General features: G+C 36.9%; 1 protein-coding gene across 1 annotated transcript in view; it reads left to right on the top strand.

The window, feature by feature from the left end:
• Uhrf2 (ubiquitin like with PHD and ring finger domains 2) overlaps window positions 1–13518 on the top strand; it is an 87210-nt gene that overhangs the window by 62505 nt on the left and 11187 nt on the right. Inside the window, exons 7-12 of the mRNA XM_028894679.2 lie at window positions 379–502; window positions 732–839; window positions 2277–2381; window positions 5374–5480; window positions 9140–9302; window positions 10068–10208. Of these exons, the coding sequence (XP_028750512.1) occupies window positions 379–502; window positions 732–839; window positions 2277–2381; window positions 5374–5480; window positions 9140–9302; window positions 10068–10208 (748 nt within the window). The remainder of the gene's footprint in view (window positions 1–378; window positions 503–731; window positions 840–2276; window positions 2382–5373; window positions 5481–9139; window positions 9303–10067; window positions 10209–13518) is intronic.

Raw genomic sequence — 13518 nt, forward strand, 5'->3', positions numbered from 1 at the left:
CATTCTAGCCAGATTCAGTCTCTTTCAACTTTTTTAAGTAGTATTCTTTTCTCTGTTTTCAGACTTGAGTCATTTTCTTCTTGGAAGCATTTTCCTCTTATGCTAGCTTCAATATAATATTCATCCTTTAGTTTTTACTTATGTCTAGTCAGCCTTTATATTGGCTCTCTATCCCTAGTATGTTGGATTTACTGTTATGTTCTTAGTAATTAAATACTTAATATATACTAAGTGTTTTATATTGGATATTGTATCTAATCTTATGGAGTTCTTAAATAGAACAAGGTTCCAATATTAAATAAATATACTTATCATTATCTAAATTTACATGTAGTATGATGTTACCAAGTAGTCTTTATTCTTTTTTATTCCTTTAAGGTATTGTCCTTCCTGTAAAACTGATTCCAGTGAGGTTGTAAAGGCTGGGGAAAGACTCAAGATGAGTAAGAAGAAAGCCAAGATGCCGTCAGCTAGTACGGAAAGCCGGAGGGACTGGGGCAGGGTAAGAATGAAACTCCCTCTCATTTTCCCACTAACATGTCACAGTAAAGTGTTTCAGTAGTGGTAGTATAAAAGATTAAACCATTTAATTGGTTATATCAGTGATAATTAAATTGCATAAATAATGATTTTATTGATCCAGTTATTTCATTCACATCTTATGAGAATAGGAAATCTTCAAAATATTTTCCATAATTGATTTCTCCAACATCTTATTTTGTGATTTATAGGGAATGGCTTGTGTTGGTCGGACAAAAGAATGTACCATTGTCCCTTCAAATCATTATGGACCTATCCCTGGTATTCCTGTTGGATCAACTTGGAGATTCAGAGTTCAGGTATGTTTTGAAATTGGCTTAATTGAAAGGGTAAAATTTGTATAATTAAAATTGAATTAATACTAACATTTGTTTTAAATTACAAATGGGTCGCAATTAAGTAGCACGGGACATTTCGTTTGTTAGAATGAATTCTTTTCCCAGACCGGATCAGACAGACGAGCAACCATTAGAGTGAGGTGTCATTTATCTTTGTTATCACTTGGCTTTATTCTGTTTTGTGTAGGTACTGGTAAGCTTTCTCTTTTAGAAAAATTTAATATTTAAAAGAATTTTATATTATAAGTTCTTATTTAATGTCATTAAACTTTAGGCTTCATTTCTAACATTTTTTTTTCGAGACTTTTCTTGAATAAATACTAAGCTATTGAGGCAGTTAGTGCCAGTTAAATCCACTACTAAAATTCTTCACCTTTCCCCACCTCTTCTGCCTCTTAATTCTTTCCATCCCTTCTTGGCAATGTTCCCTGAGTCTTGGAATGCGTCATACAGATGACTTACTTATGGCTGGACTTTTAGCAGTCATTTGTTCTCAGTGCTTTGGCCATGAGGAGTGTCTGCAGTGAACACTGGCCACTGCAGAAAAGAAACTTCTATGACAGAAGCTGACAGCAATAATCTTTGGGCATAAATATAGCTATTTAGAAGGCAATTTGATGGGTAAATCATATCTGTGTGGCAAAACAACAACAGCAGCTTCTCTGGTAGGGTCTTTGACCTCCCTAGCCATTATCTTTTGACCAACTTTATAATGTCAAGAATTACTGTTTTCTAATGAAATCCACAGCTCGCCTAAACTGCTAGTCTAGTCTTGCTAGCCAGCCTATTCTAGGGGTTCCCTATCTGCCTTCTGAGGCAGGAGTTAGAGGCAGGCCACTATACCTACCCAAACATTGGTCTTCTTGCTTATGTGGCACTAAGCCATCTCTACAGCCCAACCAAAAATTACCCATATGGACCATTCTGAACCATGTATGGTGGCTCAAGCCTGTGATCCCAGCACTTGGAAGGCAAAGGCAGAAGAGTGCTGCAAGTTCAAGACCAGCCTGACATATAGTGAATTCTATGCCAGTCATGGCTACTTTGTAAGACTCTGTGTCTAGAAATAAACATATGAAAGGATCATTCTGTTTATGATAGAATGGTTTTGAAAGGAACAAAACCAGACAGTGTAGAAGGGTCTGTTAGTGTGCAGGTCCCAAAGCAAGATGTGGGACTAGAACTGGGGAAAAAAAAAAAAAAACCTAGGACTTTCAGGATTTATTTGGGAAAACTAAAATGAGAAAGCAGACTCTAGGTGAAACATGATTGGGCTGTAGAGTTTAATAATAAATACGAAAGCATTTTGTAAAGCTAACTCAGTTGTTAACTCATTTATTTTACACAATTTCATACATACATAATTTACTTTGATCATATTTTTCTTTTACCTGATAGGTGAGCGAAGCAGGTGTTCATAGGCCTCATGTTGGTGGCATTCATGGTCGCAGCAATGATGGGGCTTATTCTCTTGTCCTGGCTGGAGGATTTGCAGATGAAGTTGTAAGTAATGATATGATCTTTAGAACTTACCTTGATCATTTCATAAAGTACAAAATTTGTACCTAAAATATATATATATAAAAGCTGTCCTTTTTTAGTATAGTTTTTGTTGAAGTGATTGGTTCTGTATGGTATAAGATTTAGAAGTGTCTACTTTTTTACATATGCTAGTTTAGCCTACACAGTTGACAGCTAATTAATATGAAGAATGTATATACTCTGTGGAGCTTATTTCTTTTAAAAATTAGGCCTATTTTGAAATAATTGCAGTTTCACAATTAATAGCATTAGAAATGATATCCATTCTCTCCCAAGAGTAGTGCTTTGCTGAATTATTTACCAGACACTGTCATAGCCAGGATTTTGACTACGACAGTCAGGATGCGAAATGTTTCTGCTTTCACAGTTTCTGTTATTATATTGTCCTCAGGCCCTCTAACTGCTGATAACTGCTAATCTGTTTCCTGTTTGTATAGTTTTGTCACTTCAAGAATTATTATGCATGGGTCATGTAGTTTGTAACTTCAGCTATAGATTTTTTTTTTTTTGTGATTCAGGATGATTCTCTGATGTGTACTAATAGTTCATTCCTGTTTATTTTTGAGTCCATGGTATCAATATATCACCCTTTAACCGTTTACTATTTACCTATTGAAGAGTACCTAGTTTAATTTCGGTTTTTAACTGTTACAGATAATACCATAGTCAACGATTGTATATAGTGCTTATGTCAAGAAGTAATAATTTCTGGGTCATACAATATTATGTTTGTTTTACAGGCATGGTAAGAGAGTATTGTGAGATAAATTAAGGCTGTATCTAGATAGCTTTGAACCAATAATTAGGTGGGGAAGTGAAGATGAAGTTGCTGGTCTGTGTGATTAGGTTGATTACAGGAATTGGGACAACAGTCTATTTTTAGGTAGCTCCTTTAGCAGATTGGGAGGTAGAGTAGAGATTGGAAAATTGTGGAGTGGGAATGTAGCTCTGTGGTATAGTACTTGCCTAGAGTGCACAAGGCCATGGGTTTGGTACCAGGGTTGGGGTGTGGGAAATTCTGCTACTTGTGGTGGCAGCGTCATATCCTGGAGCGGGTACAGTTTTGTGTGCACTCTCCCTAGGCAGCAGCCTTGCTCAAGCTACTTTATAGCCCCAAAAACACAAGTCTAGGCTGACCTTTTTTTGTGTGCCATAGTGGAAAGCTTTTGTTGGCATAATGATTGAAATACAAAAATGTTAGTGGTATGGTGTAGAATTTTAACCATTATTTGGTTTTTTTACTACTTGAAGAATGTTCAGAATTATTTTTCTTATTCTGTTTTAATCACTGTTTAGCTTAGATTGTGCTTTTTCTGCAACTTGCTCACTAATTTTACTTTATAGCACTCATTATTATAACTTGAAGACTTGGTTGTTATGAATTTGGGTATTCTGAAGTCAAACCAGATGCAATGTGAAAGATTGTTTCTTATCAGTTTGGAAAGTATTTTAGTAGAGCATGGTGGCACATTCCTGTTATCCCAGCACTGGGGAGATAGAAGCAGAAGAATCAGGAGTTCAAGGTCATCCTTAACTACACAGTAAGTTTGAAACCAGCCTGAGCTTTGTCTCAAAAACAAAAAAAGATAGGAAAGAAGAAAGAAAAGTGCTCTGGGCCATTATAGATGTATTTGTTTATTAAAGTTCCTTCAAATGGAATACACAGTATAGATTAAATTTAACTCCTTATTTTAAAAAAATGGAGCCCTTACACATCCCATTATCAAATGTGAATAGGGTTTGGGAGCTAATAGAAGCATTTGTTCATTGTGGAGGCCAAGCTGGTCCCCTAGTTGAAGTCTCGTTTCTTTCCTCCCTTGTCTCAGTGCTGGGGTTACAGTGTGTACCACCATGCCTGTCTCATCAAAACACTTAGGAAGCACACAGTCTGAGTTAGGGGTGAATCAACGAAAAAGCAGTATGGAAATAGGCAACCTTCAAAAAAGTAGGAATTTAGTAGAAAAAAACATCCTTGTGGCAAGTTCATCTTGATTTTACAGTAAAAAAAAAGAATACTGGGCTATTGGGTAGAGGCACTTACACCAGACCTGGCATCCTGAGTTTGATTCCCAGGACTCACATGGTAGAGGGAGAGAACTGAATTTTATAAGACTTATATAACTCTGACCTATACATGTGTGCCCCACCACCCAAACAAATTATAATATAATTTAAATTTATAAGTTATAGTATAATTTAAAAAGCCAAATAACTACCCAGCTAGTATTGTTAGAATAAATTATAGACTGATACTTTTCTTGAGTTATTTTGAGTTTTGAATCAGCTAAGTTTTGAATGAGCATATTTATCTAATTTAATAGATATTAAATACTGCATTTAATTTTCAAGTTATTTTTCAGGTTTCTTTTTAATAATAGTAATGCTTATTTTTTAAACCTGAGTGTACCATGGATGAATTCATAATATGAAATATGGAAAAATTACTATGCCATTATAACCATAAGGTGAAGCTTTTGTGTAAACTTAATTTATAAAATTTATTTAATGTCCAATTCAAAATTTGAATATTCATCAGAAAAATTCCATATGGTATAGATGACTGCCAAGAATTCCATCATGAAATGTTTCTGAAAGTGACACTATTCATAAAGAACCTGCAAACTATTTGTCAGTTACTACTGAATTAAATAAAATGTTTCTAACCCATAAGCCCTTACTTTGTAAAATGCTGTGGATTACTTAGGTACATACACACATGAGAATAACTGTGTTTGAAGATGTTGGAAACTAGAACTTTGAAGCAAAATCTTTAGATCAAGTGATAAAACTTGAAAGTATACTACACACATGATTGTATTTTGCTTTATTTTGGTAAATTCTCTGAGAAACATGTCAATAACATCTTAACTTAATGTTCTGACTCTAAAATGAAAATTAGTGAAATTATCCTTAGGTTTAAGCATCTCACTGTAAAAACAATCTTTCCCTGTAGGACCGAGGTGATGAGTTCACGTACACTGGAAGTGGTGGTAAAAATCTTGCTGGTAATAAAAGAATCGGTGCACCATCGGCTGATCAAACCCTGACAAACATGAACAGGTGCTGTTCTAAAGGCTCTGCAATCTATGGTTAGATCCTGTCAGTATAACTTGGTATTTAAGTTATAGGGCAGCTCTTCAACTAGGAGTTAACATGAAATTAAAATTCCATTGGTTAATTTTTTTATACTGTTAATTTTTAAGTGGCATTATTCCCCTCCGTACTTGATATATGCGCTATACATGATGAAACATGTTGACACCTTTGAAAGAAGGGAACCTATATGATTTAAGTGAAATTGAAGATGAGGTGGCATGTTTAGTGAGTGCCCTGTAAGTCAAAAGCTAAAGTGATGCTGTCCTCAACACATTTATCTTTTTTTGTGCAAATTTATTTTAGAAGTGACTCACTAATGTGAAATAGCCTAATGAGAATAGGTGAGTGAACTATTAGGTAACTTAAATCAGTCTGCACTCCAGGCACTTTTAAGATTTATATTAATAGTGACTTCTAAGTTAGTTATAAAAGTAATCTTTTTAACTATAATACATTACAGTCACATTGCATTGAGTTTTAATATTTATGGCATCCTTACTACCACAGGATATAAATTTTAATTTCTAAGTAATTTATTTTGTAAATGCATGCTGATGTTAACAAAATAACTAAAACCCTAGCTAGCAAATATAGCTTTATAACTTGTCATAGTAAAAATTTTGTGAACTATATAAAAGTTAAGAATTTTTATGTCCTATAAAGAGTATTTTGGCATTGAATAAAAATGATTATTTTTGTACTTTGAATATAAAGCACTAAGTTTTAAATAGTGTCCCTTTATTTTATTACCATGTCAAATATACCAGTATTATTTCAAGACTTTATTGCATATCAAGTAACATAGAATCTTGTGTTCATATCCTGTATATTATTTCTGACAGTAGGATTATTTTACTGAACTAGCAGAGGAGACATGTCAGATTTGCTGGTGAAATCTCATTCCTGAGATAGGAGTATAATCCTTTGCTGTCCTTATCCTACAAAGAAGGCGACTCTCTAAGAGGAATAACTTTAGAAGTCAGAAATAGCTTAACACATTTTTGTGAACATGCATCTTAAATTAACAATGGCTTAAGTTGTCATGTGTAAGAATTATATTTTTTGATACAAGACTCCGCTTTAGTGAAACGTGGTATACATGGATAATCTAGTAAGTAATATTACAACCTCCTTAGAAAATAATTGGCAACAATAAAAATGTTTGCTGTTAAAAAGATGATTGTAAAAATGAAGTAGATTGAAAACTATTTGGAATAATTGGCTTGTCTTATAGACCTTAACATCTACTTGATTACTTTAGACACTTAGCTGTGTGTGTGCCTTTTGATTATGAGTCTTCTAAAGAAACATGAAATCTTTAAACATAAAAAATGGAATGAAAGGACTTCAGCTTGGTCCCCAAACATGCACTCTTTACCAAGCAGTGTATGATACAGTTCATTCTTTCTTCTCTGCTAAGAGGAATTTTGACACTTTCTTGCTTCTGAGCAGTACCTATTTCTTCCCAACTCTTCTGCTTCAGAAGGTGAAGAGATCATCAAGGTATCCCATCTGTTCTTTATGTCAGGGCCATCTGAAGCCATTGGTTGCTAGAGTTTTATATATAATAATAAAAGGACTTTATTGCTTTTCTTTTGCCTTGTTTCATACTTCAGACTCTTTTTACAATTTTCAGGAGTCTGTATACTTATATGAAGCCAAAAGTGATTGACAGTGCCATGTAGTGATAGCAGTAATTATGATTAATGGTACCTGTGAATGTTAAAGTATGTCACTCAGTGATATGAAGGTATTTATTCTACCTCTTTTAAAAGATGAGTGATCATTTGCTATATTTTTAATATTTAAAAATTTTATTTTATATGTATGGATATTTTTCCTGCATGTTTGTTTGTGTGTGCCTTGTGCCTGAGGAGGCTAGATGAGGACAGTGGATGTTGTGAACCATGATGGCTATATTTTATCCCAGCTCCTAGTGTTTTAAAATGTCTGCCCTTTAGGTAAAAGAGAGAACTTTAGCAAACTGAGTTTTCAGCACATCTGGAAAAGTTCCTCTCCATTTACTTTGAGAAGATGACTGTGTTTAAGAGATCCCTTGTCAGTAGGTCAGTGATAGTCTTGAGATTTTTTTTTTTTTTTTAGTTTGAGCCTACAAAAAAGAAATATAGCTAAAAAAGCATTTTGTATTATATCTGATTTTTATCAAGTTGGCTGCTTATGTGCATGTATATTTGTTTGTGTCCCCCCCACCACCATTTTTGTTTTTCAAGATAGGGTTTCTCTGTATAATCTTGGCTGCCCTGGAACTCACTCTGTAGACCAGGCTGGCCTCAAACTCACAGAGATCCACTTGTCCCTGCCTCTTGAGTGCTGGGATTAAAGGCGTGTGCCTTTTTTTTGGGGGGGGGGGGGGGAAGAAGGCCTCTTATTAGCCTGGAATTCACCAAGTAGGCTACACTGGCTGATCAGTAAGCCCCAGGGATCCACATGTTTCCATTTAGCAGCACTGGGATTATAAACACATTACACCAGTGATTTTTTTAAAAATACACCATTTTCATCAATTTGAACATTGCATACATGACACAGGTGTTTGATCACACTGGCTTCCCACTCTCCCCATTAGCATCTCTTTGGTTCATCCTGTTTTACCAAATCCTCCCAGTGCATGTTAGTCCCATTTATGCTGCCCACACACTCGGGGTTATGACCTGGAAGTTTTAATGGCGGTTCTAGGAACCCAAGCTTAGGTCCTCCTACTTCTAAGGCTGCAGTTCACCTACTGAGCCAACTCAGCTTTTAACCCTTATGTGTTAGCAATGTTATTCTTTCACTGAGGTTAGGAAGTAGATGTCTTAAAGGAGGATCCCAACTTGAGTAGACTGTGCTGTTTTAGAACTAGATATTCCTCAGAAGTTCTCATAACCTCTAATGTAGTCACTGATTTTCCACTGCCTGCTGAGGGCAAGCTTCAGCCAACACATTCTCCTTCCCGCACAACGTCCCTCCTTGGCTGTGTATCATCTATAAACCACAACTATCTCAGGGAACCTAATCTCTTCACTGTCATGATTTCCCTGGCATTTTGATGCACTTAAATTTATCCTTCTGTGGAGGTCTTCAGAGAATATGCTCTGGTCACACTTGTTCTTAATATCCTTTAGACTTTTCAGAATTTCTACTGTCTGGAATGTGGAAAATCTAGAAAAACTATTTGTACCTTGCTGACAAATTTATTTTTCTGGATTTCTTTCTACATTATTCCAGCAATTTACCTCATTTCATCAAAAATTAACTGTTAAAGCAATCACCTCCTTTAGTTTCCCAACGTTCTCCCCTTTCTCAACAAACATTATTTTAAGCAAATTCCATGTATTTCTAGTTATTTTCTATTATACGTGGCACAGATGTTATTACTTTCAGAAGAACCCTACAGGCTATCTGAGAACCAATCCCCTGGCTTGGGGGTGACATCAGAAAACTGATTTGTCTTCTCTGCTGGTGGGGGAAAGCATAATCCTATTGTCTGGAATAATATGGAAAGAATCATAGAATCTTAATCGTCAGGTAAGGCAGAATTTACCTTTTAATTGAGCTAATGACTCAATTATGTACTTGAGGAAAGGTTGCTTGGTATAAAGACTTTGTTTTATCTATTGTAGGGCATTGGCCCTAAACTGTGATGCTCCATTGGATGATAAAATTGGAGCAGAGTCTCGGAATTGGAGAGCTGGGAAGCCAGTCAGAGTGATACGCAGTTTTAAAGGGAGGAAGATCAGCAAATATGCTCCAGAAGAAGGCAACAGATATGATGGCATTTATAAGGTATACCTTGTCTCTATCTGGCATGCCGTCTCTTTGGTCATTCTGGGTCTTAAGACAGGGAACTACTTTGTGTGGGCTAGAGAAAGGATAGGCTAGCTAATTCAGTTGGCATTTCTACTTCTAGAAATGTGTAAGATAAATGAAGTGAACTTTAAGATTTTGAAAAAGGGCTTTGAAGTTCCTAAGGCAGAGTTCTAATTTGGGTCCAGGAGGTTTTCTTTTTGTTTGTTTTTTGTTTGGCACTGATGGGGCTCTAACCCATGGCTTATACACACTAGGCAAGCACTCCACTCTAGACCCAAGAGTTCTGTATTTAGTATATAGTCTATATGACAAAACCATTTAATTTCACCATTATTTATCTTGGCTACTATGTATCTTTAAAATGTTTTTAATTTTAATAATTAACAATAGTTTTTCAAGGCAGAATACATAACATTATAGCATTAAAAATGTATTCGTGTCCTTAGATACAGAATAAACAAATTAGCTGCCACCATTTATCTCCACCTAATTTGCAGAATTCTGTTATTTTGTTACTATGTTAAATTTATAGTATTATATCCTTATGTGGGAACTATCTTGATAGGAAATAAGCTCGTCACAATGTGTTAATAATATTGATTTATTTACTGTTCTTAAAACAAAGCAAATCTTCTGAAGTTGCATTTAATTATAGCAGATTTATTTAAACTACTAATATGATGGTATTGTGGTTAGTCTAAACTTTAGATCTCAATGTAATACTGAAATATTATGATATAGGTAGTGAAATACTGGCCAGAGATTTCATCCAGCCATGGCTTCTTGGTTTGGCGTTATCTTTTAAGAAGAGATGATGTCGAACCTGCCCCTTGGACCTCAGAAGGAATAGAACGATCAAGGAGACTGTGTCTGCGACTGCAGGTTAGATCTCTTGGTCTGTAATGCTCATGGTTAGGAGAATGTACAGCCATCTCTGGGCCTTTAACACTGTACACAGAGCAATTGTCCGTAGACTATGAGAGGTAAAGAGTATATAAAGATACAGAAGGAAACCAGACAAAAGGTGGCCTCTTGGGTATCACACTACTGTGTGACCATGCTGGGAAAAAGCTGGACTTGTCAGTGAAAAGCAGAGTGTATATATATATATAATATATATATATATATATATATATATATATTGCTTTTTAAGTTTCTTAATTCTTCTCTCATGTATTACATCTCGACCAGTTTCCCCTCCCTCCATTCCTCACAGTCTCTCTCTCACACACATCCCCTCTTCTCAGATCCACTCCTCCTCAGTTTTTCTTAAAAAAAAAAAAAAAGCAAGCCTCCCAGGGATATCAACCAAACATGCCATAACAAATTACAATGAGGCTAGGCGGGGCAACTCACTAAGAAGAAAAGAGTCCCAAGAACAGGCAAGAGTCAGAGACACCCACCCACTCATCCCAATCACCAACTCTTAGAGAGTCCCACAAGAACAGCACAAACTGAAGCACCAAACTACACAATCATAATTTTTATGCAGAGGACCTAGCTCTGACCCATACAGGCTCCCTGATTGTCAGTTCAGACTCTGTGAGCCTCTAGAACCCTGTTTAGTTGATTCTGTGGCCCGTGTTCTTGTGATGTCCTTGACCCCTCTGCCTCCTACAGTCTTCTGTAGGGTTCCCCTGGCTCTGCATCTCTCCCATTAGTTGCTGGATGAAGCCTCTCTGATGACAGTTGGGCTAGGTACCAATCTATGAGTATAGCAGAATATCATTAGGAATCATTTCACTGCCTTTTTATTTTTTTGTCAATTGTGTTTGGCTTCTGCTTCCTGGCTCTCCAGGCAGTGTCATATGTGGGTTCCCTCTTGTAGCATGGACCTCAAGTTGGACCAGTCATTGGTTGGCCACTCCCACAAGTTCTGTACCACCATTACCCCAGCACATCTTATAGGTAGGACAGATTGTAGGTCAAGGTTTTGTGGCCGTGTTGATGTCTGAGTCCCACTGCTGGGAGCCTTGCCTGGTTATAGAAGGTGGCCAGTTTGGGCTCCTTAGCTCCCATTGCTAGGAGACTTCACTAGGGTCACTCTCAGATTCCAGGGAGTTTTCATTGCACTAGGTTTCTGCATTGCCCCCTTCATGCCCCCCAGTTCCAGTCATCTCTCTCAGTACTTTCTCTTCCACCCACTCCCACCACCTGAACCTTCCTGTTCCCATCCCTACTTACCCCCAGTACCCACAAAAATCTATTCTGTTTCCTGTTCCTGGGAAGATCCATGCATCTCCCCTTTCCCCTTGAGCACTTCTTGTTAGACTCTCTGGATCTGTGGATTGTAGTATGAGTATCCGTTATTTAATAGCTAATGTCTGCTTATGAATACATAACCATGTTTGTCTTTCTGGGTCTGTGTTACTTCTTTCAGGATAATATTTTTTTTTTTCTGTTTCCATCCATTTGCCTGCAAACTTCATGATGCTGTTGTTTTTAAGACCTGAGTAATACTTCATTGTTTAAATGTACCACATTTTCTTTATCCATTTGTTGGTTGAGGGACAAAGTTGTTTTCTAGTTTCTGGCTATTATGAATAAAGCTGCTATGAACATAGTTGATCAAGTGTTCTTATAGTGGAGCATCCTTTGGGTATATGCCCAAGAATGGTATAGCTGGGTCTTGAGGTAGATCAATTGTCAATTTTCTGAGGAACTGCTATATTGATATCCATAGCGGCTCTACAAGTTTGCATTCCCACCAGCAATGGAGGAGTGTTCTCCTTCTCACATCCTTGCCAGCATGAGTTGTCACTTGTGTTTTTGATCTTAGCCATTCTGACAGGTGTAAGATGGAATCTCAAAGTAGTTTTGATTTGCATTTCCCTGATGGCTAAAGATGTTGCATGCTTGTTTGTTTCTCAGCCGTTTGAGATTCTTCTGTTGAGAATTCTCTAATTAGAGCTGTATCCCATTTTTAATTGGACTTTTTGTTAGTTAATACCTAGTTTCTTGAGTTCTTTATGTATTTTGGAGATCATCCCTCTGTCGAATATGGGGTTGATGAAGATCTTTTCCCATTCTGTACAAGTCTGCTGCTTTGTCCTATTGATGCTGCCCTTTGCCTAACAGAAGCTTTTTAGTTTCTTTTTTTTTTTTTTTTTTTTTTGGTTTTTCGAGACAGGGTTTCTCTGCGTAGCTTTGCGCCTTTCCTGGAGCTCACTTGGTAGCCCAGGCTGGCCTCGAACTCACAGAGATCCGCCTGGCCCTGCCTCCCGAGTGCTGGGATTAAAGGCGTGTGCCACCACCACCCGCTTTTCAGTTTCAAGAGGTTCCATTTATTAATTGTTCGTCTTAGTGCCTGTACTGTCTCGGTGTTCTGTTCAGGAATTTGTGTCCTATGCCAGTGTGGCCAAAGTGTTTCTCCACTTTAGGTTCAGTGTGTCTGGTTTTATGTTGAGGTCTTTGATCCACTTGGACTTGCATTTTATGTAGGATGATAGATATGGATCTATTTGCATTCTTTTACATACTGTCATGCAGTTAGACCAGCACCATTTGTTGAAGGTGCTTTCTTTTTTTCCACTGTGTATTTCTGGCTTTTTTTTTTTTTTTCTCAAAAATCAGGTGTCCATAGGTGTTTAGATTTACATCTGGGTCTTTGATTCTATTCCATTGATCAACCTGTCTGGTTTTATGCCAGTGCCATGCGGTTTGTATTACTATAGATCTGCAGTATAGCTTGAAATATGGATGTTCTTTTATTGTACAGAATTGTTTCAGCTAGCCTGGCGTTTTGTTTTTCCATATGAAGTTGAGTATTATTCTTTCAAGGTCTGTAAAAAATTGTGTTGGAATTCTAATGGGGATTGTGTTGAATCTGTAGAGGAAAAGCAAAGTATTAGTTTGGCACTTGAAGTATGTTTTGGTAGGGGAAGGTAGAGTTATGTCTCATAGGAATGCTTTGCTTTTTACTCTTCTCACTCTCCTCATTCCTTTTCTCTCTTCCCAGCAAATGTGCTTTCCTACCCTGCTACCACTTGAGTTCTTTGTCTTTTCCCCCTTAGCACATGCTTTCATGTAAACCCATAAGAGGTTTATGTGGATGTGGATGATGTAGCTGCATTCCCCTAAACCACCTATGTGTACTGGACTTTGTTCCTGACTTGATTTTCAGGGTGTGGTTTAAATCATCTCTCATTGTCCCTGTCTCTGTTCTGCTCATGAAGCCAGCCAGCATTGTTCT

The sequence above is a fragment of the Peromyscus leucopus genome, chromosome 1, assembly GCF_004664715.2.
Source record: "Peromyscus leucopus breed LL Stock chromosome 1, UCI_PerLeu_2.1, whole genome shotgun sequence".
In the NCBI taxonomy this organism is placed as follows: Eukaryota; Metazoa; Chordata; class Mammalia; order Rodentia; family Cricetidae; genus Peromyscus; species Peromyscus leucopus.